General features: G+C 33.4%; 1 protein-coding gene across 2 annotated transcripts in view; it reads right to left on the minus strand.

The window, feature by feature from the left end:
* Window positions 1–22,860, minus strand: part of LOC112126321 — a 98,200-nt gene that overhangs the window by 69,215 nt on the left and 6,125 nt on the right. Inside the window, exons 2-3 of one of the 2 annotated variants that reach the window (XM_024225181.1) lie at window positions 18,889–19,078; window positions 16,665–16,709 (exon numbers count right to left, since the gene is read on the minus strand). In XM_024225181.1, coding sequence (XP_024080949.1) covers window positions 16,665–16,709; window positions 18,889–19,073 — 230 coding nt within the window. In that variant the 5' untranslated portion in view covers window positions 19,074–19,078. The remainder of the gene's footprint in view (window positions 1–16,664; window positions 16,710–18,888; window positions 19,079–22,860) is intronic. The other variant, XM_024225182.1, reaches the window with a different exon arrangement.

Below are 22,860 nucleotides of genomic sequence, written 5' to 3' on the forward strand. Positions count from 1 at the left end.
TATTACCACGAATGTGTAGCCTAAGAGGTTTCCGACCATCAATAGGTTTAGGTTTAAAGGGAGACGGAGGAACATCGAGTACTTCACTACCATGGTATGAATAGTATGTAAATAGGAAAGTATTTAGTAATGAAGAGTGTGAATGGGTTTGGGTGCTGAATTGACCTAGCTGTTGACAGTACCCGGTGACCAACCCCAGTGGCTGGACGGATAAGACCGATGTCTTACTTCCGACTGCCAACATCCAAGGTGATTCTCGAGGCCTACCTGTAATTTATTGTAAAGTACAAAACTTGAACTGCCGGTGGTCTGCGACAAGTGATACGCTCAACTCTGAACACGTGGGTGCATATGCATGCGCATTTTTGATCTGATATAAACCAGCAATCAGCAACCAAGACGGAAAAGGATGAATCTCGAGCGTTTCAAACTTAGTCCAAAATGTATTCAAATAAAAAAATTGATCTTGTCGACTGTTGGGATTATCAACAGTTGCTACAAGTGTTTGATTCTACTTTGTTTCATGTTACTTTTGTTATTTTCTCTTCACAAATTGATTAAGACAACCTCTAGACAGTCGATTTACCATGAATAAGCCTACTGATAATTTGTTGTAAATAATTTATGCTGTTGGAATAATTCAGTATACAAGCTGGAGGTTCATGGGCCGAAAAACAGCTGAGGTCATCGCCGGACTCTGAGCGCTTTCTTTCTTTTTTTTTTTTTTTTGGTTGCTTTTATGTGGTGTTATATGGTTAGGGTGTTCGGCTACTCGCGTTACAAATTTTGCCAGTAGATTCAACATTCAAAATGGAACCAAAAAGTCCTAATTAACTATGGTCCGAATCTCAGCAGTTTCGGAGTTATTCCACTTTTTCTTCAAATAAGCAAAGACTACTCCAAAAGTAAAAAGTTTTGGACAAATTCGTTGATAACATTGAAAAATACGTTAAATTTCCAATAAGTTGTGATCAATATTAAAGCTGTAAACGTTCGTGAAATAAGCGTTTTAGTAGCCATAACTTAGAAAAAATTTTTTTCAAAGGTGAAAAACTTTCTATGGTGATTTTTAACTACTATTTCCAAACCTACAGACCAGGAAATTTCAGAAAACGTACTCCATTTAATATCCTTTTTAACTAATTTTTTCCTTGAGTTTTTTTTTTCACCTTACCAATCCTTCAACCACGGTTTGTTCTCTTCCTTCAACAATTTTTTCACCTTTGAAAAAAGAAATTAAAAAAGCAGTTACACCAATAAAAAGGATAGTAAATGGAGTAAGTGTTCTGAAATTTGATGGTCTCTAGCATGAGGCTGTAACTCCGAAGCTGTTGAAATTGGGACCATAGTAAATTAGGAATTTTTTGTTCAATTTTGAATGTAGACTCTACCATTTAACTTATTAAATTCACTAGTTTTCGTGATCCGCTTGACCAATTAAAATCTTTCAATTAATTAGGGTTTTAGTTGATATGAAAAAAATGGCAAAAAGGAGGGAAATTCAAAAGGTCGGGTTGAGAGGGGAAGTTAGTGTCCGAGTGGATCGAAGTCACGATAGCTCAAGAAGTAGAGCAGCGGCGTATCTAGCGGAAGGTCGTGGGTTCGAATCCCGCTCGTGACACTGACGTTTTATCTCAACTAAAAACCTTAATTAATTGGTAGAATCTACCGGCAAAGTTTGTAACACGAGTAGCTACACACCCTGTATATACCACATCGATATCCTAAAATGCTAGCCTCTCGTTTGTACCTTAGATAAAACTACTGAAATGACAAAAAATGCAATATATATATATNTTATACATATATTGGCGTGGTCAAATCCACTTCATTCTAGCTTACTTTTACTCATCAGACGTCACACATTCACCCCCCTGTTGTAATTAAAAAAGACTGTTATTATTGTAATTATAAATTTTATTTATACATTTTTACGCGGGTTGGCAGAGGTTATATCCCCGGGTTGCCAGTTTTCGAAAAAAAAATTTTTTTTTAAATATGTCGGGTCCGATTGCAGGGTCGCTGAATTCGAACCCGGGACTTTTTAGCTTAGAATGATGAGCGCCGTGTTTTTATTAAATACTTGTTATGGTTGATTTTTTCATTTCGTTTGAATAAATATAAATTGTAACGAACGTAAAATATTTTTAGATTTTCATTAAGCGTACTGCCTACAGTTATGCAAGATCTTCCTACTTTTCAAGTGTACAAATATGGCACATAGATTAGAAATGTACTAAAGCTATATTTAATTTATCGAATAAAATTAATGAACAGTAGTTTTTTTCTCTATTGACTATTAAAAACTAAACGAAATTGTTCAGATAAATCTGAGTAACCCGTGATGACTCATACAGAAATCATTGTATTGACCGATCAATTTACGATTTGGTCAAACGTTCGAGATTGTACTACCACCTTTGACGTTTTCTTTGCAATATGCTACTAGTAAAATTAAAAATGAATTACGATCGGAAATCATATGCAAGTTCATCCTTGACTGATATTTATACGACGTGATGACGTGATGGTTTCCTTGGCGATTTGATGAATGGTTATATCACTGTTTGATTATAACTGTCCCCGATTTGATTTAACTTAAAAAATATGTAATGATTTATCGTATTATATATAATAAAACAGGACCGATTTGATTATTTGCGGATTTGTATATATAAGAATAAATATAACTTCATTTTTTTAAAGGAAATATAAAATTGTTATCAGTGTAAAATCAAAAGGAGAAGTTTTAATTTCACAAAAGAAAAAAAAAACTTTCTTAATCATCTCTCGTCATTATTCTCGCAGCAAGCCAGACACGTTTCGGCTGAAATACCATCTTAAGTGGATGTCGGGCTCCAAAAGTTCGAAACCTTGTCGTATAACAATTGTAATTTCGCATGAACTTTTTTAAAACCCAAAATTGAATTATGATCGACGTTCAGAACGATTTATATATTGCAATATGAAAAATAGAATTAAATTCCCAATATTGTAAAATTACTAAAGGAGAATTAACGTTTCTATAAGAGTTTATATTACCTACAGTTGCAGTATCAGGGATGTGGTTACTGGTGGTAACGAATGTTATTATGATAAATTATACATTGAAAAACTATCTGTTGTTATATAATTTAAAAATTTATGGATTTTTGATTCCATCAAGGCACTGCTATTGAATAAAAAAAGTAATTCCTGTCATAGATGAGGGTTTGACGTTCGACTACCCATCATGGGTATCATGGATGAGGGAATCCAATTACTTTACAATATATTTTTAATACTGTTCTCAATTAGAAAACCATGGGGGTATGCTGGGATTCGAACTCAGAACCACAAGCGTGACACGGGATTCGGACACCCTAATCAGCCACCGCAGGTCCCGTTATGGTTTACTTTGTTTGGAGGTCCTCAGAACAGTGATTGCCACTCGGGCGGGTTTCAACGCAACACAAAAGATGTGGAAATGCGTAATGAGACAAAAAGGATGGCAGACATAACTAACTAAAAGACAACAATGAGAAATCAGACAAGCCTATGCCTCCTGCACCTGAACATCCCGAGCGAGCCGCCTCCGCGAGTAAAATAAACTGTGCCAAAGAGCTCGCCAGGTGGAGTACAGATGCGTCCGGCTAATAGACAAAAGAAATATCATAGTTTCCGTCTATAATACAAAAAGCTATATAGCGCAAGCCAAGAAGCTGCAAAGAGCCAGATATGGCTTAGGAAACAAAAAGGCATTTATTTAGTTCATTTGCATTTGAGGAATGTTTACGGGTTTTGAATAAAGATATCGCTTTAGCTATTTCGGAAATGAAAGTTGAAAAAAAAGAACAAATTGTAGTTTGGACTTTCAGGTTTCCACTTCCTGCAGTCCTCAACAAGAAAACTCATAGATTTTAATATTTAGACAGTGCGTCTACACTTAAGCCCTTTTTTCAATATTTCTTTCATCCGTTTATACAATTTTCAAGTAAGATAATAAACCACTGACAATCAAAACTCGTGAAATGTAATTTTCTTGTGATACAAGGTGAATTATACCAACAAAAGTTCTCGTTTTTGTACGTCCTGTGAAAACTGGAAATTCTCTGGAAAGTTTTTAAGTTTTTAAGTTAAAGTTTTTAAAACGGTTCAAAAGCTTAGTAATTAATTTAATAAAAGATAAGTGTTTTATCCAGATTGAGTTCAAACATTTCTACATTCCGATTTTATTTCTTTAATTAAAAATCTAAATATTATGATCTGAAAATTAGAGTCCAATTTAAAAAATAAATAAATAAATGAAATCTTGAATTGTTGGGCAGTTTGTCTATTTTTTTGATATTAAACAGAACTTAATAACGCACAATTTTATGATGTGCTGTCAGCTGGGCAGATTCTATTTCTAGTCCCTGTTGAATTCAATTAAGCCCCGATTTGTTTAAAATGTAAACCTATATTTCAATATTAGTCCATATTTTTTTCAAATAAAATACTTGATAATTGAATGAAGACACTATTTTAAACTGTGGTTATTCTACGAATTGGTATTTACTTGTTACTATAATTTTTTCACATATTTATTAGTTAAATAATTATTAATAAGGTAGTTCATGTTACAGTAAATAAGCATTAAAAAAAATTTAGCGAAATTTCAAAATATTTCCTAAAAGAATTGTTTTAACTGCGTAAAATCGAGTTTATTGTTCGTCCTTGGTTTTAACAATGAATTTCCACATTAGTGTTTACAAATACACCAATGATTACAAGAGAGAAATTACTAACAAGGAGAGTTTATTGACCACTAACGTTGGTTAAAAAAGAACTGATATCGTTCTTGTATTTCTATTAACTAGAAACTGTAACTATATCAGTTTCTTATTTATATTTATTTATTACCGGGAGATATAATTCAAATAATTATAGCTAGATTGTCTTTATCTGTGGTCCCCCCAGACAATTATTGAATTTCGTTGCTGTGAACGAATTGGCTGGATGTTTTTTTCATTTTCTGGCTCAATTGAAAGGATTACATTTTCCGCTTGATATTTCTTGTCACGACCAGAGACCTTTGTTTTAATAAAGTTTCTTCTCGAATACAGTAAACAAGTCCAGACCTTATCTATAGAGATACGGAGTTGTTAGTGGAAATTACTTGATAAGCCTTATCGTTTTGAACTGAAAGAAATACGCAATAAATATTCGACAATAATCGCTTTTATCATTCGAAATAAATAATACAGGCTTAAATATTATTTAAGGTATCAGGGGACAAGTAGCTTGGCAAACGTTTGTAAAGGTTTTACAGCCTCTGACAAGTGATAGCATTTACATTAAACGACGCTTTAAATACATTGATAGAATACTTTATTTAGTCAACCAGCACAAGTCGCTTACGCTGGAAGAACTCGATTTAATAAGTTAAAGGAACACTTTGTTTAAGAGGGGAAAAAAGGATGTTGGCAAGTAATTTTTCGAATCCACCACCGCCTGCTCCCAGAGGGAAAGTGAACTCGTACATTTAATAAAACTTACATGCCCGGTAGTCGACCCGGCGAAAAGTTAGGGTTTTTTTACGGTTTACGCGTAGAATGACAAGCCATAATAAAATTTTTACATTTGATAGAAAGAAACAGGCTAAACTATACTTATTTATGCATATCCGAGCATGAAACTATATGCGACTTCCTCTTCAGTGCTTATCAGTTAGCATATGATTTTGAACTTTTTTTTATAATAATTTTTAAATAAAAAAATACACAAACCGAGTTAATTGAAAACCATTTTCTTTCTTAAAATAATGCCTTATAAATCACCGAGAAAATATTTTTCATACCTGTGACATTTGTTATATCTTAAACAAATCATATTAATCAGGCAATGAATATAATTAATTAATCGTCATGTAAGGTATTGCTTGAAATGGAAAAGTTAGTGTCACGAGCGGGATTCGAACCCATGACCTTCGGCTCAATACGCCGCTGTTTTAACCACTTGAGCTATCGTGACTTCGATCCACTCGGACACCAACTCCCCATCTCAACCTACCTTCGAATTTTCGCTCCTTTTTCAAATGTCGTGTAATCGATTCGATTCTCGACGACAAATGATGTTGAGATTGGGAGCTGGTATCCGAACGGATCGAAGTCACGATAGCTGTAAGTGATCAGAGCAGAGGCGTATTGAGCCGAAAGGTCGTGGGTTCGAATCCCGCTCGTGGCACTAACTTTTTCATTTCAACTAATACCTTACATAAAGATTAATTAATTAAAAGAAGTGATTTGGTCACGAAATAAATTGGATTTAATATAAATAATATTTACTCATTCAGAATCACTATGTTATAGCTAATTAAGGGGTACAGAGAGGGTTGGCTTAATACAATGTAATATGTAAATAAAGCAAACATACAAATAAGAGTAATATTGCATATTACATGTGCATATGTATATAATAAGGTAGCAAAAGAAAAAGAGGTGCATAAAGTAAACATCCAAATTGAAAAAATAATTCTTTCTGTTAAATAAAAAAAAAATTTTTTGTTAGTTAACAGAAGCAGTGCAATGAGTATTAATTCGTTAATGTGAATATTAATATTGAACTGCGACTCATTCAAACTAAAGTTACATAAAGAACGATAATTATATCGACTGTTCAAGACAAACTCTACATCTTGACTGATAAAATTATTGTTAAATGAATCATTCAAATTTTCATGATTTTTCTCAATTAATTTCAACTTATGGGGGCGAAATATACGTTCATGCCCAATAAGCAAGAGATGATTTCTGATTTCTCTCACCCAGTTAAAAATGATGTCATTTTTATCTGTTAAATCAAACAAATTTAGATAACATTGCTTGGTCAAGTGATTGTCCGGCGTTCTCAAAATTGTCTGTCACCAACCAAGCATTCTTTCAAACAATTTAAATTTTGAATGGACCCTCCCACATTCTAACATGACGTACAGGTCGCGAGTGCTCCTTAGGAAATGCAAAATTTGTTAAAAATTTCAAATGTCCTTTTCCAATTTCGTTAGTGTAATTAGATGCCTAAAGCTCCGAGGTATATAGCACACTTTCCGAGTCGTACTGCATGCCCTTTGAATCCCAATTATCACTTTGACACGATTGTTTTAATAACACCATGATTGAGTGGGACGCTATAGCACTTTCCCCCTAGAAATATTCACAGGATTATAACAATTGAGCTGAAGAAGAAATCGGAATATCCAGGTTATTAAAATTGTTTACAAATGCTACAGAAATTTTTTTTTGACAGAGTGCCTAGACCTAGTGAATGCCATAGCCACTGTTTGTTGGTATTAATAGTTAAAAAGTTATCAGCAAAGTTCTTGTTAAGTGTGTTTAACTTTTCTTGAGTTTCGTTCTAAGAAGGATGGTAGAAGAAGGTTACATCAAAACTAGTCAATTAATGCATCTAAAATTTCCAAAACCTGGGGAAAAATAATAAGCTGATGATAAATTGGGATACCAGGATACAAAGGAATTTTGACCAATGAAAAAAGCAGACACAAGCAGAGGAGGATCTGCAAGACCAAGGCCTTGAACCTGTTATTAGGACAACATCAAACACAGAATCCTTCATCACAGACTGGATCCAAAAAAGTAGAAGTGGATAAACTCCAGGGGCGCTTGGTATACTAAAACAACTAAAACTTATGCTAGAACAACCCGTACCAGGACTCACTGCTACAATGACAAAGAGTTAAACTCAGAGAGTGATAGGACTAAGGAAACCATTAAGTGTAAATCCCTATGTAATGGTGATCCAAAACAATTAGTGAAAAGTCGAGCGATGAACAGAGGTAATAATAAGGTAAGTAAAACTTCGCCTTGTAACACTCCTTTAGTACAGGAAATCCTTAGAAGAAAAGGGACTTTCTATCTACGAACAGCATTATCATACAAAACTCCAATGCAGTAATTTTCGGCTCCAAAATTATAAGTTGTACATAGTTTAATGTAGTTGAAATATCAAATCAAAGACTACATAAGTTTTTCTATTGTTTAGTCTCAAATAACAATTATTCCTGATGTTGTAAATATGCTTTTTCGACATCCGCTTTCCCTCCTGAAACCTATTGTACATCTGATAACAGCAGCGCGCCTCAGCCCATATGTTTTAATCGTTCATAGACGATATTGGTAAAATAGTTTGTACAACTATTGTATATGTAGTAATATATAGTAAATATACAACATGACGACGTATATGAAATATCTTTGTAAATATCGTACGATTTAAAAAAAAAAATCATGCTTTGAATTTGAATATCATATACACCTTTTCGTGCTTTAATCTGCTTGATTTATTCGAAAACAGACCAACAGAAAATTGTGTGTCGGCTAAATAATCTATAAGTTTGCATGTCTGAATCGTATTATACAAAATGCTATCCGACGGCAACGTCCCAACCGGACTATACCATGGCAGTTATAAAACTGTACGAAAAAAAACTTTTTAATAAGAGAATAGCACAAGAATCGCATTTATTAATTAATAATGTTAATTCAATTTAACTTATTCAATTAACGAAACGGAACAAAATAAGATAGAAATTTCAAATTGAATAACCATTCCCTTATTTTCTTAATTCTATTCGAATTTTCCTTTGATGGTTTCACCCAATCGAACCGCAGTTAATTACCAAAGGTATAATCAATGGTGATTCCAGGACCCAGCCTACTAAACAATTATACGACAGGGAAATAGAAAAGGAAGAATTGAGCTGGTTTTCCTTTCATACGGTTTGAGATTTATTCTCCCCAAAAACAATGGGCTCGAAGGGAATGGGCTAAGGATATTTCAACCATTTAAAAGATTGGCTTTTGTAAAAACGAAAGAAATATATCTTCTAACGGCATAAAAGTAGTGTTGGAATAATTTTTATATCTAATGTCAGGACTACGTGACATAGCTTTACAACAGGGGCTTTAATTGTAAAAAAAAAAAAAAATGCAACATTCGAAATGAATCGATGATCACAACTTCCGCAAATTTATTATTCCAGTAAAATATTAGTAAAAAACAATAAATAAAGAGTCAATAACAATGAGATAAAATGGGTATTCACGCATATACTACTGCAAAAATCAATAGAATGTGCTATTCTTACAACAAATTCGGCATTAGAAAAGAATGAGAAGACACAAATCGAACGATAAAAGTGAAGTTTACGCAGAGAAAGCATCAGTCGAATTCCTAGCAATGTTTTAAACAGATAATCTAGCTCAGCTTTGCTAGTAAATTTTGGTATTTAAAAAATCAATTAATCGTTGTTATTATTATTATTATTATTAATTTTTAAGGGCGTTTTAAATTAATCGTTGTTAATTATAATTTCAAACTTTTACACAACACGTTAGCACATTAAACATATGCTAATCTCGAAATATCGTCTTAGCATTATAGCAAAATACCATAAGTAACATAAACTCCTGCAAAAAATCAGCGTTCATGCAAGATTTGAAGAATCATAGAAATTATTTTTAATGAGGACGAATCTCAATATCTAATCAAATTGGATTAAGCCTACACTACACGCTACAACCCTGAATAACTATTTATAGAAAGTGAAACCGCGGATTTATAAAAGTCCCGTCCTTGTAGCGAACTCAGGTAAATTGGGATTCCAGAAAATCACTTGAAGCCAACATTGAAAACCCCGTTACAATTAAATATAACACGAAAAAATACAAATAGTCAAACACACAAGTTGGAAAGCGGATTTAAATTATCCTTTGCCTCAAGTTGTCCAATTGTTATTGAGAGAACAAAAGGTCCTAATCCCAGAGTATTCGATATTCCTCGGGGCAGGTTTAAAACCTCCATTCATACTAATAAATTATTTAGAGATTTTGAGATGCGGTCTGGTGTGATGTAGGTCACCTAAATCTCTAAATAATAATTAATTAACGGTCTCTAAATACCAAACACTAATAAATTACTTTTACTCTCCAGACAACATACTCTCACCCCAGAGTTCTCGATATTCCTAGAGGGGGAGGGGGGTTAATCCACTCATTTATATCAATTTATATTCAAACAATCACATATCACACACATCACATAAAACACAACATATAATTCAATTCGACTAGTTAATTTAATTTATCAATAACAATGGCCGATCGTTAATAATGAATGATATTGACGTCAATTAAAAAGGAAAAAAAAGAAGATTGATGAACTTACCAGTTATTACACTTGTTGCGAGTGATGATTTCGCTATGGCTTTTGATTTTTAAATCAATTATCACAATGCATAACGAAAGTAATACAATGAAACTTGAAAGGTTTGACTTTTCTATGCACATAAACCCATCAGTTTGGCCCATTAGCAAGAAAACAACGTTTATTTGTCTGTCGAAACATTTGTGGCGAGCACGTGCACAAAAAAAGAAGCAAATGTTTTAAATGGAAAATTTACTAATTATTTCTGCTTATTCAAAAGCGTGCTTTCAATGGCAAAGAGCCGTTTATCTACTTGGCCATTACGAAAAGCTGACACACAGTTTGAAACGCGTACTTCCCTTTGTTAAAATAAACAATTGATGACAACTTATTAATTTAAGACGGAAACACATATTTAAAAACGACTTCCGATTATCATCTTTTGCTTTTATTGATTATTGAGTCAACATTACCTTTTATCTGTATTTATCTATTTAACGCCATAATTTTTTATTCTTGGTTTTTAATAAATCGACAAAAAAGAACAATGTAACCCCCAAGAGCATACTTTTCACAATTGGCTAGAGAGTATTGTACTTGTTCCGGAAGGTTTAACTGTTATAGACCCCCGTGAGGTCGATATGCTACTTGCAACCAAAGCATAAAACCACTCTACAGTCTGGAAAACCGACATTTGTGTTTCGAAACAACACGGACGAGAAGAATTTTATAACATCATAAACAAATATTTAAAAATGAAATGAATGAATCCTGCATTACGAATGAATCATGCATGTACAAGCATATGTGTAAAAACGGGCTTATAATTGTAACACAAAAACTTTATAAAAGTAATTATGAAAAGCAAGATAATAAAGATATATATTTTTTTAATCCCAGAAATAAATTTCATAACTAAGCATACATTAAAAAGAGAAAATGAAAGGTCATTATATAAACCGGAGGTCGTTGGACTTTACGGATCTCAAGCATAAAACTAATGCTTTTACCGTGTATAAACTTTATAAAACTATTTTTTAACGAAATGCACGCCGAACCGCCAACTATTCTTCACTACTCTCCTACAGTTGCACCCAATATATTCGTTTTCCTAGTTATTGGATTTGAGTGAATATGACTCTCATGATGATGACGGCAAACGCTGTTGCTTGACTGTACCAGAACGACAGACATGAGCCCAAATCATTATCCGGTTCATTCACTATGAAGTTGATATGAGAACGTGTGGCGTCCGTTGGAAGCGTGGCCGCCAACTACTAAGAACTTAAGTCACCACACATAAATATGCACATATAAACGCATATCAAATTATAAACTATATATGACAAAAGTATGTATGAATTTATCAATATGATTGGATATATTCCGTATTGTTTCAAAAATTCTGTAATCATGTTAGAGCTACATGGGTCAAGTCTGTGAAGAAAAAATCAGGTATTTGTTATCTTACCATAGCAGCACTCGAAAGAAAAGTCCTTCGCTTTTACTTTTTTACTTAGTAAGCTTATTAAGAAAATTTATTTTCATTTCGCACTACCGTAGGTTTTTCCAATTTCTTTGAGGACTTATGGATGGATATATTAAAATAAGAAGCCAGTAGAGTAGATTCGGATATTAGCATAGTATCGATTATCCAGAATATTTAAGTCGATATAAGTAAAACAATAATCTTTGAAATTATGATTACCAATATATTTGTTTTGATGTTTTTTTTTCGTCTTAGCATTAAGAAGAAATCTAACCATTCAGCAGTACATCTAGGGTAGAGAACCTCTTTGCCAAAGGCGAAACGGGCCTACATTAACTAAAATATCGATACTTTTATGTCCGATATTAATGCATATCACGTCTTCTACCTATGAACACAATTATGATACAGGGACTACATGGATCGCCACCGAAGAAACTGACAAACGTCTAATCAACATACTAATTTCCTTGACGGTGATATTAACATGTATCGATTTTTTACATCGACTTTTTTTTAATACAAAAGAGAGTAAAGGAGAAGAGGGTCGGTAGGAAGCTTTTTATATATCTGATTTACCACTTATCATATCAATAGTTAAGGTATTGTACTGCTGATTTTATAAATATCCACTAATGTCTTCCGTCCGATCGATAGAATAGTCTAATTGCACTATCGATACCATTGACACAAATTAATCATTATTACAGTTTGTAATTATAAAAAATGGTAAAGAAAATATTCAACATTTCATCGAAATGTTGCCTATTTTAACTACGGAACTCGTTAATGATTAACCAGGCTGTCGGAGTTCTTAGAGCTATTGGGTTGACTTAACGATCAACTACAGAATGAATTTATTCGAATCCAATTTTTTATTTTATTTAAAGAAATTATTTAAAAATGGGTGGAGTTGTTTTATAATCAATAAAAGGAAATGTGTGGTGATTAGTGACCGTTAATCGATATTTATTTAGAAATCGTGAGATGCGGTCTGGTGTGATGTAGGTTTCAGAAAAACGTTTTCTTTATCGTGGCACGACAGGTTCTGAAACCTACATCACACCAGACCGCATCTCACGATTTCTAAATAAATAAGAGGAAAATTATAAAGATAATTTTACTTATTCTAACGGAATATGTTATTTCTCCAGAGAAAATATTAAATTTTTGGATTATCTAACTTATCAAACATTCTTCATGATTGATGTAAGGATAATGCAACCAACCTATCTGTCTGAGTCAACTTGCTTCTATCTTACTTACTAAAATTTATTTTACAGGAAGTAGTGTTAATTCTTGGTATAATAAATTATGAAAACTGCGTATTTTTATCAACAACTAATATATTTAATTTATCTTCATTTATTATTCAATTCCTATTTCAGATTGGAATTATAGATTTATTTAATTATCGAAAGAAGTAATTTTTAACCTGAGCGTTGTAAAGAAAGATGGTCTTTTCAGTAAAATTATTAACTTTTTCAATTTTTGAATAATAGAAATTTGTTAGTGCATTTATTATGAAAAGTTAATATATTTCAACTGTTTAGGAGCTTCTGGGCTGATCTACTGGAGACTCGTACATGTAAAATGTATTGGAATTCCGATTTATGGTTGGATTTATAGAAATTATTGAATGGCACATGTTATTTTATAAACAATAAAGTAATTATAACAAAGATTTAGTGCAGTTTTAGCAAAATTAGATTTTTCCAGTTGTTGGTTATATGAAGTTTGTTAATAATTGATATGATTTTAAGGTATATTGGATTGATACTGTATAAAGCTACAGTATAAAAAATATATCCATTCTCGTATATACTAGGGAGACAACATAGCATTTTTAGAACGGCGAGTGGCAGTGGAAGCATGAGTTGGAATCATGACCTACATAAGGTATTATTGGGTAACCAGCAAGGTCAGGCGGACCTCGTGGCCCGCGGGACGAGCCGGCTCGCGAATGCCACCACCGTCGACCCATCAGCCCCTCATCCGTCAAGGCCCTCGGAGGCCGTTCGGTCGAAGACTCCGCCGTTAAACCGTCTCCCTGGGCGACACTTGGGCCAAACAGAACAGCGAGAACTAGCAACTCGTTGAAGGACGCGGGGGCGGCCGGGGAGAAGTAAAATCAATAGCGAGTCGAGGGGGTAGAGCTATGCCAAATATCTGCCCCTAATTCACTACCCCTATTGATCTCTTCTTACCTTTTTTACCCCTTATCTACATACACGATGGACTATCTATATGTACACGATTAGAAGAAATAAATCGATTATAGTGAAAGAATGGAAAACCCGTTTATTAATATTGAGGACCCAGTTTATTCAAAGGATTTATTTTCAATAAAACTTATGATTTTGCCTTTATTATAGATGCCGAAGAATAAGATACACGGGGTGCGGGTCAATATCTTCAAACATACCGAAGACAAAATAATTATGACAGAAAATATCGAAAATTTCCAGACACTTCTCAAAAAAAGCAGATTGGTCAAACCTTAAGGATCAACATAGTCACCTAGATATCCTCCGTAAAAGTCAAAGAAAATTAGCCGATAACACTGTGTTATTGAAAAAGCAAGTCTGGTATTGTATAGGTTTTGGAGTTATTTATATGTTTTTAGAAATATCATTCCAAAATTTTTTCCAAATCCTACAAAAATCATTAACATGTTAACATCGATGTCACGAGTGTTAACGTTAAAATTTAGCAGAGCTCAATAACATTTAGCGTACACAACAAAAAAATAGCATGTTACAATGTCAACACCTTTTTTATGATACAATAATCATTTGCAATAATTTCCTCTCTTTTTCCCTCTATCGTATCTTTATATTCCAGGGTCTTTTTTAAGCGTAATTTATTTATGGTAGGAGATATCATGATTTTACAAACGAAAACATCGTATTTTTTAACATCGCAAATTGGGAATTTTTTAAGTATTTTTCTAAGTCGAGCAACAAGCAATTTAAAGTTCAGAGAAATCGCTAATAACATTCACGATAGTTCCTTTTTCAATGTACTTCACATTTAGCAATAGTAATTTACAAAGAACTTAACACATCAGCTTCAAGAAAATAATTTATATTAAATGGGTTTAAGAATTTTTACATTACATTTATTTTTTATCTACGGTTTTTGGTTGAGATGAAAAATTAGAGTCACGAGCGGGATTCGAACGCACGACCTTCGACTCACTACACCGCTGCTACACCACTTGATCTATGACCACTAAGCAAATATGGATTACATTATTACATTTATTTATAATTTTTCTTTATAATTATTTCCAAAATGCAATCAATTCTGAACCGGAGCAGGTCAAATTTCTATCAAGGTTGACATGTTCACATTTGTTAGAAAAAACTATGGATCTTGAGAAAAGAAGGTCAAGGTCATGAATGTTTCACGTGCACAAGATTCATATGACCTTAATAATTTGTATATTTAACGCACGCAATAAACATAAATATCATTGCAAAAATGCCAGGGACGTTTGGTATTTTTCCCCATTTTTTGTTAACAGCGGTTAATAAAATTTTATCTATTTTGATACAATATATCACACAAATTAGTATCTTTAACTTCACAATATGCAAAATCTTTTTTTTTTTCACGATTAATGTATCAAAGGAACGACTTACTTGAAATATTTGTAATTACAGTAATGAAAATTGAATAATAAATCTAAAAAAATTTATTTGCTATTCATTGTTCCAAGTTCCTCCTCTCTTCCCTATTCCTCCCTCTCACACCCTCTCTCTTTCTTTCTTTCTCTCTCTCTCTCTCTCTCTCTCTCTCTCTCTCTCTCTCTCTCTATCTATCTATCTATCTATCTATCTATCTATCTATCTATCTATCTATCTATCTATCTATCTATCTATCTATCTATCTATCTATTTATCTCTCTATATGTTTATCTGTCTATTTTTCTCTCACTTTCTTGCTCTTTCTATGTATCTATATTTGCTTTATATTTTTTTGTTGACAATGACCATTGAAGAAATAACAGTAATTTTAATATTTCCATATCGAGTTCGTTAAAAAAGAAAAATGATTATTTTAAATCTGAAATGAATTTCCCCAAGGATAGTAAGATTAGTAAGGATAGTAATGAAACTCAGCTTGATATCAACAATGATCTGGAAGGTTCCTAGATCTAGATTACCCTTTCCTTCCAGGACAATTCGATCCGAATGCCCTAAACAAGTGTTTTCAATACATGACTGTTCAGTATTGCCAACTTAGTTTCAATTCGATACGAAAAAGGATAATGTAATGCAAAGCATTTGGCAAAAAAGCCATTCGTCGAGATGAATCTGTGACTGGTCGATCGAACTTTTTTTTTCTTCAAATTTATAGCATACGATATCGTTAGAACAAGTTTAAATCCAAGCCATTATTGTACTTTTTGTAACAATATTTCCGAAATGAAATGAATTTTGACGCGAAGATTGTATCAAGTTTACATGCTTACTATATAGAGAAAAAATCCAGATCATGAAAAAAGAAGGTTTTGTTCATTTTTCAAGTTCTTTGATCTATAAGTATCTCTTGTATTTTCCTTTAATTAGTATGTAACTATAATAGTAATAATTACAACTTCATGATAATTAAACGAGAATAATTCATAGTATATGTCAACACGTTGGACCTACCAATCATCCAAGTTTACAAATGATGAATTTAATTTACTGCCTAAATAGTGTACAAAACATGACAAATTTAATCCGGCAGTCGACACATCAATATTCACTTATTTCCTTAAACACCAGTTTGAATATTCATTTTACTTTTCAAGACGGATTCGTAAATTGCAAGCAAGGACGTCGGCCTTTTGCGTTTCAAATTGGTGTAAAGTGTGCGTCTAAATTGAGAAAAGAAAGAACACGTTTGTTCTTCTCAGTCGTCTCTTAACTGCACGCGGTTAAAAAACAAAACGTAGCCGATTTCACACAGACACAAACACAATAGATAAATTTTGTTCTCTTACCCAAGGAGAGCAGTTTCCTCTGCTGTCGCGGAAGTTGGCATCTTCCTAAAATCAAAACGTTCTATTTCACACCTCTAAAACAAAACTACAATCGCTTCGCATTAAATGGCAAATGTCTATAGAGTGACATTGTCTAGAATAAGTTCAAATACCACATGCTGCAATGATTTGAGAAAAGTTATGTATACAGTTTTTTTAACTTTGTTTTATCTCATAACTACAGAACCAGGATTCTGGCTGGACTCCTCAGGGTACTGACGCCTAAGAAGGCATCGGCTAGGAGTACAGCCCCAGCTGGGGGGGATAGCCAGATTTATCCCTATCCCTAGGTCAACATTCCGGAAAATGAACAGAACTCGTACAATCATTTTGTAAATGATGGTTCTACTCACAGATTTGTTGTTTACAACAATCATGATTTCGAGCATTAAACGCTCATCGTCAGGTTGAACTAGTTACAAATATCTACTAGATAAAACGCACTTTCAGGGAATCTAAAAATGTGCTTTGACGGTTTACAGAAAGATATTAAGCTCGAACTGAGGCTGTCAACAATCCTGCTCTGGAACTAAACCATTATGATTTAAGTTATAATCCCTACATGTGGGACGTAGCAAGATGAACGTTGATGCTACAGCAACGTTAAACAGTTAAATGTAGCATATAGCGATACACACACATAGCAGAAGTCCATGCAATTGTATTCAATTCAATTCGAACAGAAAATATAAAAACAAGACAGCTAGTATGTCAGATGATCAGGAAGTAAGCATGAGCCCTGACCTACAATGTCATCCGCTCTGCTGTATTGCAACATAGGTTAGATATAAAAAACAGTATTAAGAAATATGCTGAGTTCCAGAACTTGCTGGAGTAGAGGGAAACGGATGCAAAGTTTGAGAAAATGAGCTGACACACTGTTGATATGACTGGAACACTTTTGCAGGATGGGACTCTGAGCCCTTAAAAGGACATGAGGATCTTTAACCTCCGTACCTAGCCTTTCGGCCCTACTGGACGTTTTGCTCTCAAGATGAGAAATGGGGCCGAGACGGACCTCGCTCTCTGCTTGTCCATTCCGAATGGATGGGGCTGTATTAAGAACCAAACCGCTCGGCAAAGGGTAACCCCAGGTGGCTGAAATGCATCAGCCTGGGTCGTTCCGCCAAACTCCCTAGGTAGAGAAGACGACTTTATCTCCCAGAGTATTGGGGCTCCTCCAGCGTAAGAACTTCCGGATCCGCTCCGGCCGCGGTTTCGTTAAAAGGAGAGTGTTTAACGACCCCCTCTCAGGTCGAACCACTCCACCCCCACAACCCAGCTGCCCCAGTCAGTATTTACAAGATGGGGCTATTTCAAAGAAGCCATGAGAGAAACTGCCCGCCAAAGCCATAGTTACAGGCGTCCGGTTGCCCGGACGAAACGCCTTCTTCTCAACTCCACACCCTATTGCAGGATGGGACTCCATTCAACCGAGAACATCTTAGAATAGAACACAGAGTAAGAGAGAGGAAGTGAGGAAACACTAGGGATCGCACACGCCAATACAAGAAGCGAAACCTGCAAGTAAGTAAACTACAGACTGCATTAAAGGGCACAGAAAAGATTGCGAATCTTAAAAGGCTTCTTGACGGGACACATCAGACTCAATGGGCATCTGAGAAAATTTGGTCCGGTGTGTACAGATTGTGAAAAGATGCAGAGGAAACCCCAAAACACATAGTAACAGGTTCTTCCTTAGTTACAAAGGGCTTACAAAGGAAGAAATGCCATGCAAATAGGTCAAATAATCTATTTCCCCGATGAATTAGGCATCATCGGTGTACAACAAGTAAGGGTACAATAACTCAAGGGAGTTATAACAATCTCACAAAATTTCTAGCAATCAATAACTTTGTAATGTATTAATTGAAATATACATAACTTTTCTCATTGGTTGAAAATGATTCATAGAATAGTAAGGCAATGCCCGAGCCATGCATGGGAGTGACATGCGGCAAATTAAACAAAAAAATTGGAACTCAAGAGGGTCAGTTACTTTTGTTTAACATTAAAACATATCAAAATAATACAACTAAGAATGACAATACATGTGCATGTGGTGAAATTTGGTGCGACTTACCTTTCCCAGGGTACATCAGGGAAAGTGTTATTTCCCCCCTGGTGTGTTCTTTAGGTTAAAAGAATAAAAGTATTGATTGACGCTTTTCACGTTCATATTTACCTAGGCATGATGACGGCTCCGTGATCCTTTCCAATCAGTGGTTCCGATTGCTTTTGGCTGTTGGTGAAGCTAAAAGCTTTCTTGACGGTCTCTATTACACTAAACTTTGTCTCGTTGTTGGTTGTGGTCGTCTTGTACACGTCGCCCGTAAGCGACCTGTAAGAGGCTCCTAAGCCCCCCGGCATGTCGCCTTATCATGAACACAAATAAAAAAACAAAAATAATAACAAAAAAACAAAATATCTACAAATTGAAAAAATAAAAGAAAAATTGCACTGATCTGGGATTTTAATACCACAATAACAGTTTTTAGTGAACATTGCGTATTTTAATATTTGTTGTAACTTCATAATGGAAATGGTTGAAGTTTCATTAAATATCTCACACGAAATAAAACTTTAATCGTTTGATAAGTAAAAATAAAAAGTGAAAATACTGTAGATACGCGAGTCGGTAAAATCGATGAAAATGCCTTTTTTTCATATTCAGAGAAATAATAAACGATAAATCCGATGGACGTGCCAGGACGAATAGATATAAATCAGATCAATATGGCAATATTTCATTGTTTTTTTCCCGTTCAGTCATGACCTAGTCTAATGGAAAAGGCTGGAACACAATGGAAAAAATTATAAGCTTTAAAACTGCGCTAATATCAAAGGTTTATCATGCTGAGAGAAAAATGGATTCGGCATGAATATTAAAAATCATACTTGAATGCACATCCATTCCCAGACACATTAAAAAAAATGGAAAAAATGCCATTCACAAATGTTTACTACTAGAAAAACTAAGCAGGCGGCATGAATTGATAAAGAGTTGATACTTAAAAAAATTTGACTGCACAAATAAATATAAGATAAAAATGATTAACCAAACAAAAACGCTTAGCAGGTCAGAAAAGTTCTCTTATTAATAATTAGAGTTCTCATTTAGCCGAGTACAAAACACAAAAATACAAAAGTCCATATGATTCGGGAACAGTTCAAAAAAGTTCAATTTGGAAAAAGATCGATTGGATTTCACAAAGTTAAATTTAATATATAAATATCGATTGTTTTAAAAAAAGTACAATTTAGTTTGGAAAAGGTCCCAATGTAGTATGAAAATGAGTTGACGCTTTAAATAACATCATGCACAAAGAAATGAAAGACCAAAATGATTAACAAAACTAAAATGCTTAGCGGGTCAATAAAAGTTCTTGCAAATGATTTGGAAAAAGTTAAATTGGGTATGGAAAAAGATCCGTTTCGGAAAACAGTATTAAAAAAACTTTCAATTTTATATGGAAAAAGTTCGATTTTGTTTAGAAACAGTATAATTTATTTTAGGAAGGTTCAATTTGATAAAGTTTGATGTGGAAATTTGTTGAAAAGAACGATCAATTTGAAAAAAAGTATAATTATTCGGAAAAAGCTCAAGTTGACCTGAAAAAAGTCCAATTTGGTTTTTAAAATACTTCAACTTGGTTCGAAAAAAGTTCAATTACGCTTGAAAGAAAGTTCAACTCGATTTGGAAAAGGTACAATGTGATGCGGAAAAGTTCAATTTGGTTTGGAAAAAGTACAATTTGATTTTGAAAAGGTTCAACTTGATTTGAAAAAATGTTAAAACGTATTTACGAATAATCTGGAACTCGATACGATCTGGATCCTGAAATAAATTCAATTATCAGCCAAGCTTTCGACCTAGATTAAGACCATCATCAAGCCAAAACAATCTTAAAGATGTCTACAAATTGACATAATAATACGTTTCAAATTTCTGAACATAGACTCAGTCCCAATATTGCCAAAACTGAATACTACAAGCTGGTCAGATAACAATTGAATTTGTCTTTTCATCCAGAACATACAGAGATCTAGAGTATTCATTAGCAACAAAGTGGTCGATACACTTTAAACAGAACGTATTTATCTACCATATAACGCTTTATTCTACTACTCTGTAGTTAATATGATACAATTACTTTATACTGTAAAGAATTATGTTTATTGCCTAGCACACTTAATTACATTTCACTTTATACATATTGGAGCCAATATGATTTGGAGCTGAGTATTAATTTATCGACCTGGAATTCACCCATGAAAATATAAAATGAAAATGTAATTTATGTCAACAAACGTACATTCATGAAGATACAATATTTTCCTCCTGAGCTCAAACCTTGTCTAATTTATCAGTTCAATCTTACTTTATTCCGCAATATAATTATTATAGTCAAATATCAAATCTATAAAACTTGGAAATCTAATAGCATTTCATAAATACGTTTTTTTAATTGTTGCAAAATTGACTTGGAAAAGAAAAGTCCTATGTATAAGTGAACTATATCACATTAGCCTTTTCCTGGTTGAAAATGACAACTGTTCACTCAAAAAAACCCGATTGAAAAGTAATTAGGTTTATTTTTGTTGTTATCCTCTATTGTTACCAGTCTGTAATTTACCTCCAGACCTTGTCTGTAGCTAGGCTAATGCGCATGAGTATGACCAGTTCCTATTTTAAGGTTTATACCTTTTACCCAAACTATTTTTCTTCTTGTTTTTTTACTCAATAAGGTGGCATGGTTGGGCTTTCGGGTCAATAGGAAATCAGTAGGCGGACGTGGAGTGGGCTGATAGAAAGAAAATTGAACTGCTTCAACCCAAATCGCAAAACTACACGTGTCTACGAGTACAATACATTACAAAAAAAATTGAATAAAAAATTGATTAATAATAATTGAGTAGTTTGAAAAGAGTAGTAGTACAAGATATAATAACTAGGTATAAGAGACTGTTTTTTTTAAATTATTTTTTTTATTTATTTTTTTTACTAATCGTTTAATAAAGCCTATGTAAATAATCGTGTTTATTTACTTCTTTACGATTCACTTAATAAGCCGTTATCTCACCGTTAGTCTATAAAAATTATCTCGAGGTAATAAATTTCCACAAAAACATGATCGAAAAATGCTTACAAACATTTAAAAAAATAAACAATAACATGGAAATATATCCGCACAAAAAGAACAGATATGAGTTTGTTGTAAAATTTACACAATGGCCAACGTTTGTTTAATAATTGCCAGTAGGTCAAAAGCGGAAGAACTTTTGGCGTAAAATGTAGAAATGTAAATAACGGCAATTCAATCATTACGGTGACAGTTAGACCTTTTCCACGACTATCAAAGCGAAAGTGAAGGTTTATTGAAAAAAAAAACGCGATTTATTTAGAATTTTCGGTATCAGCAGAAAAATGGAAAATAAACAATAAACAAAAATATTACTCCACCCAAAAAAAAGCAAATGTGTAAATTATTCCTATTATTTCCTGGTTACAATCGATCAATGATGATATTAAAATATTCGGTGGGTGTTACTGGGAAAGTGTACAGAATTATATAAACATTCAAGCTTTTGAGCATGAAACGTTTGAAAGTATTCTGTTTTGAAAAAGTTCAATTTGGCTTCGAAGTGTTCCATTAGGTTTGGAAAAAAGATAATTTTGGTTTGGAAATAGTTCAATTTGGTTTAGAAATAGTTCAATATGGTATAGAAAAGTTCAATATGGTTTGAAAAAAATGTTTGATTTGGCCTGGTGGTGGTCAATTAGAGATTTTGGGAAAGTTTCATTCCGGTTAGAAAATAGTTAATTTTGAATAAAAATATTCAATTTCGTTTGGAATAGTTCAATTAAGTTGAAAATAATTTAATGCATATGATTATTCAGAAATCGTGAGATTTCTGAATAATTATCGATTAACGGTCACTAATCACCACACATTAATGCATATGGAAAAGTTCAATTTGGTTTGAAAATGTTCAATTTGGCTTGTACATGTCCAATTAGGCTTAGAAATATTTCAATTGGGTTCGAAAATAGTTCAGTTTGGTTTGCAAAAAGTTCACTTTGATAAAGAAAAGCACAATTAGGCTTGGAAGGGCTCAATTAGGCTAGAAAAAAGTTCATTTAAATTTGGAAAAG

Source organism: Cimex lectularius, unplaced genomic scaffold (assembly GCF_000648675.2).
Source record: "Cimex lectularius strain Harlan isolate CLEC.00 unplaced genomic scaffold, Clec_2.1 scaffold15, whole genome shotgun sequence".
NCBI lineage: Eukaryota > Metazoa > Arthropoda > Insecta > Hemiptera > Cimicidae > Cimex > Cimex lectularius.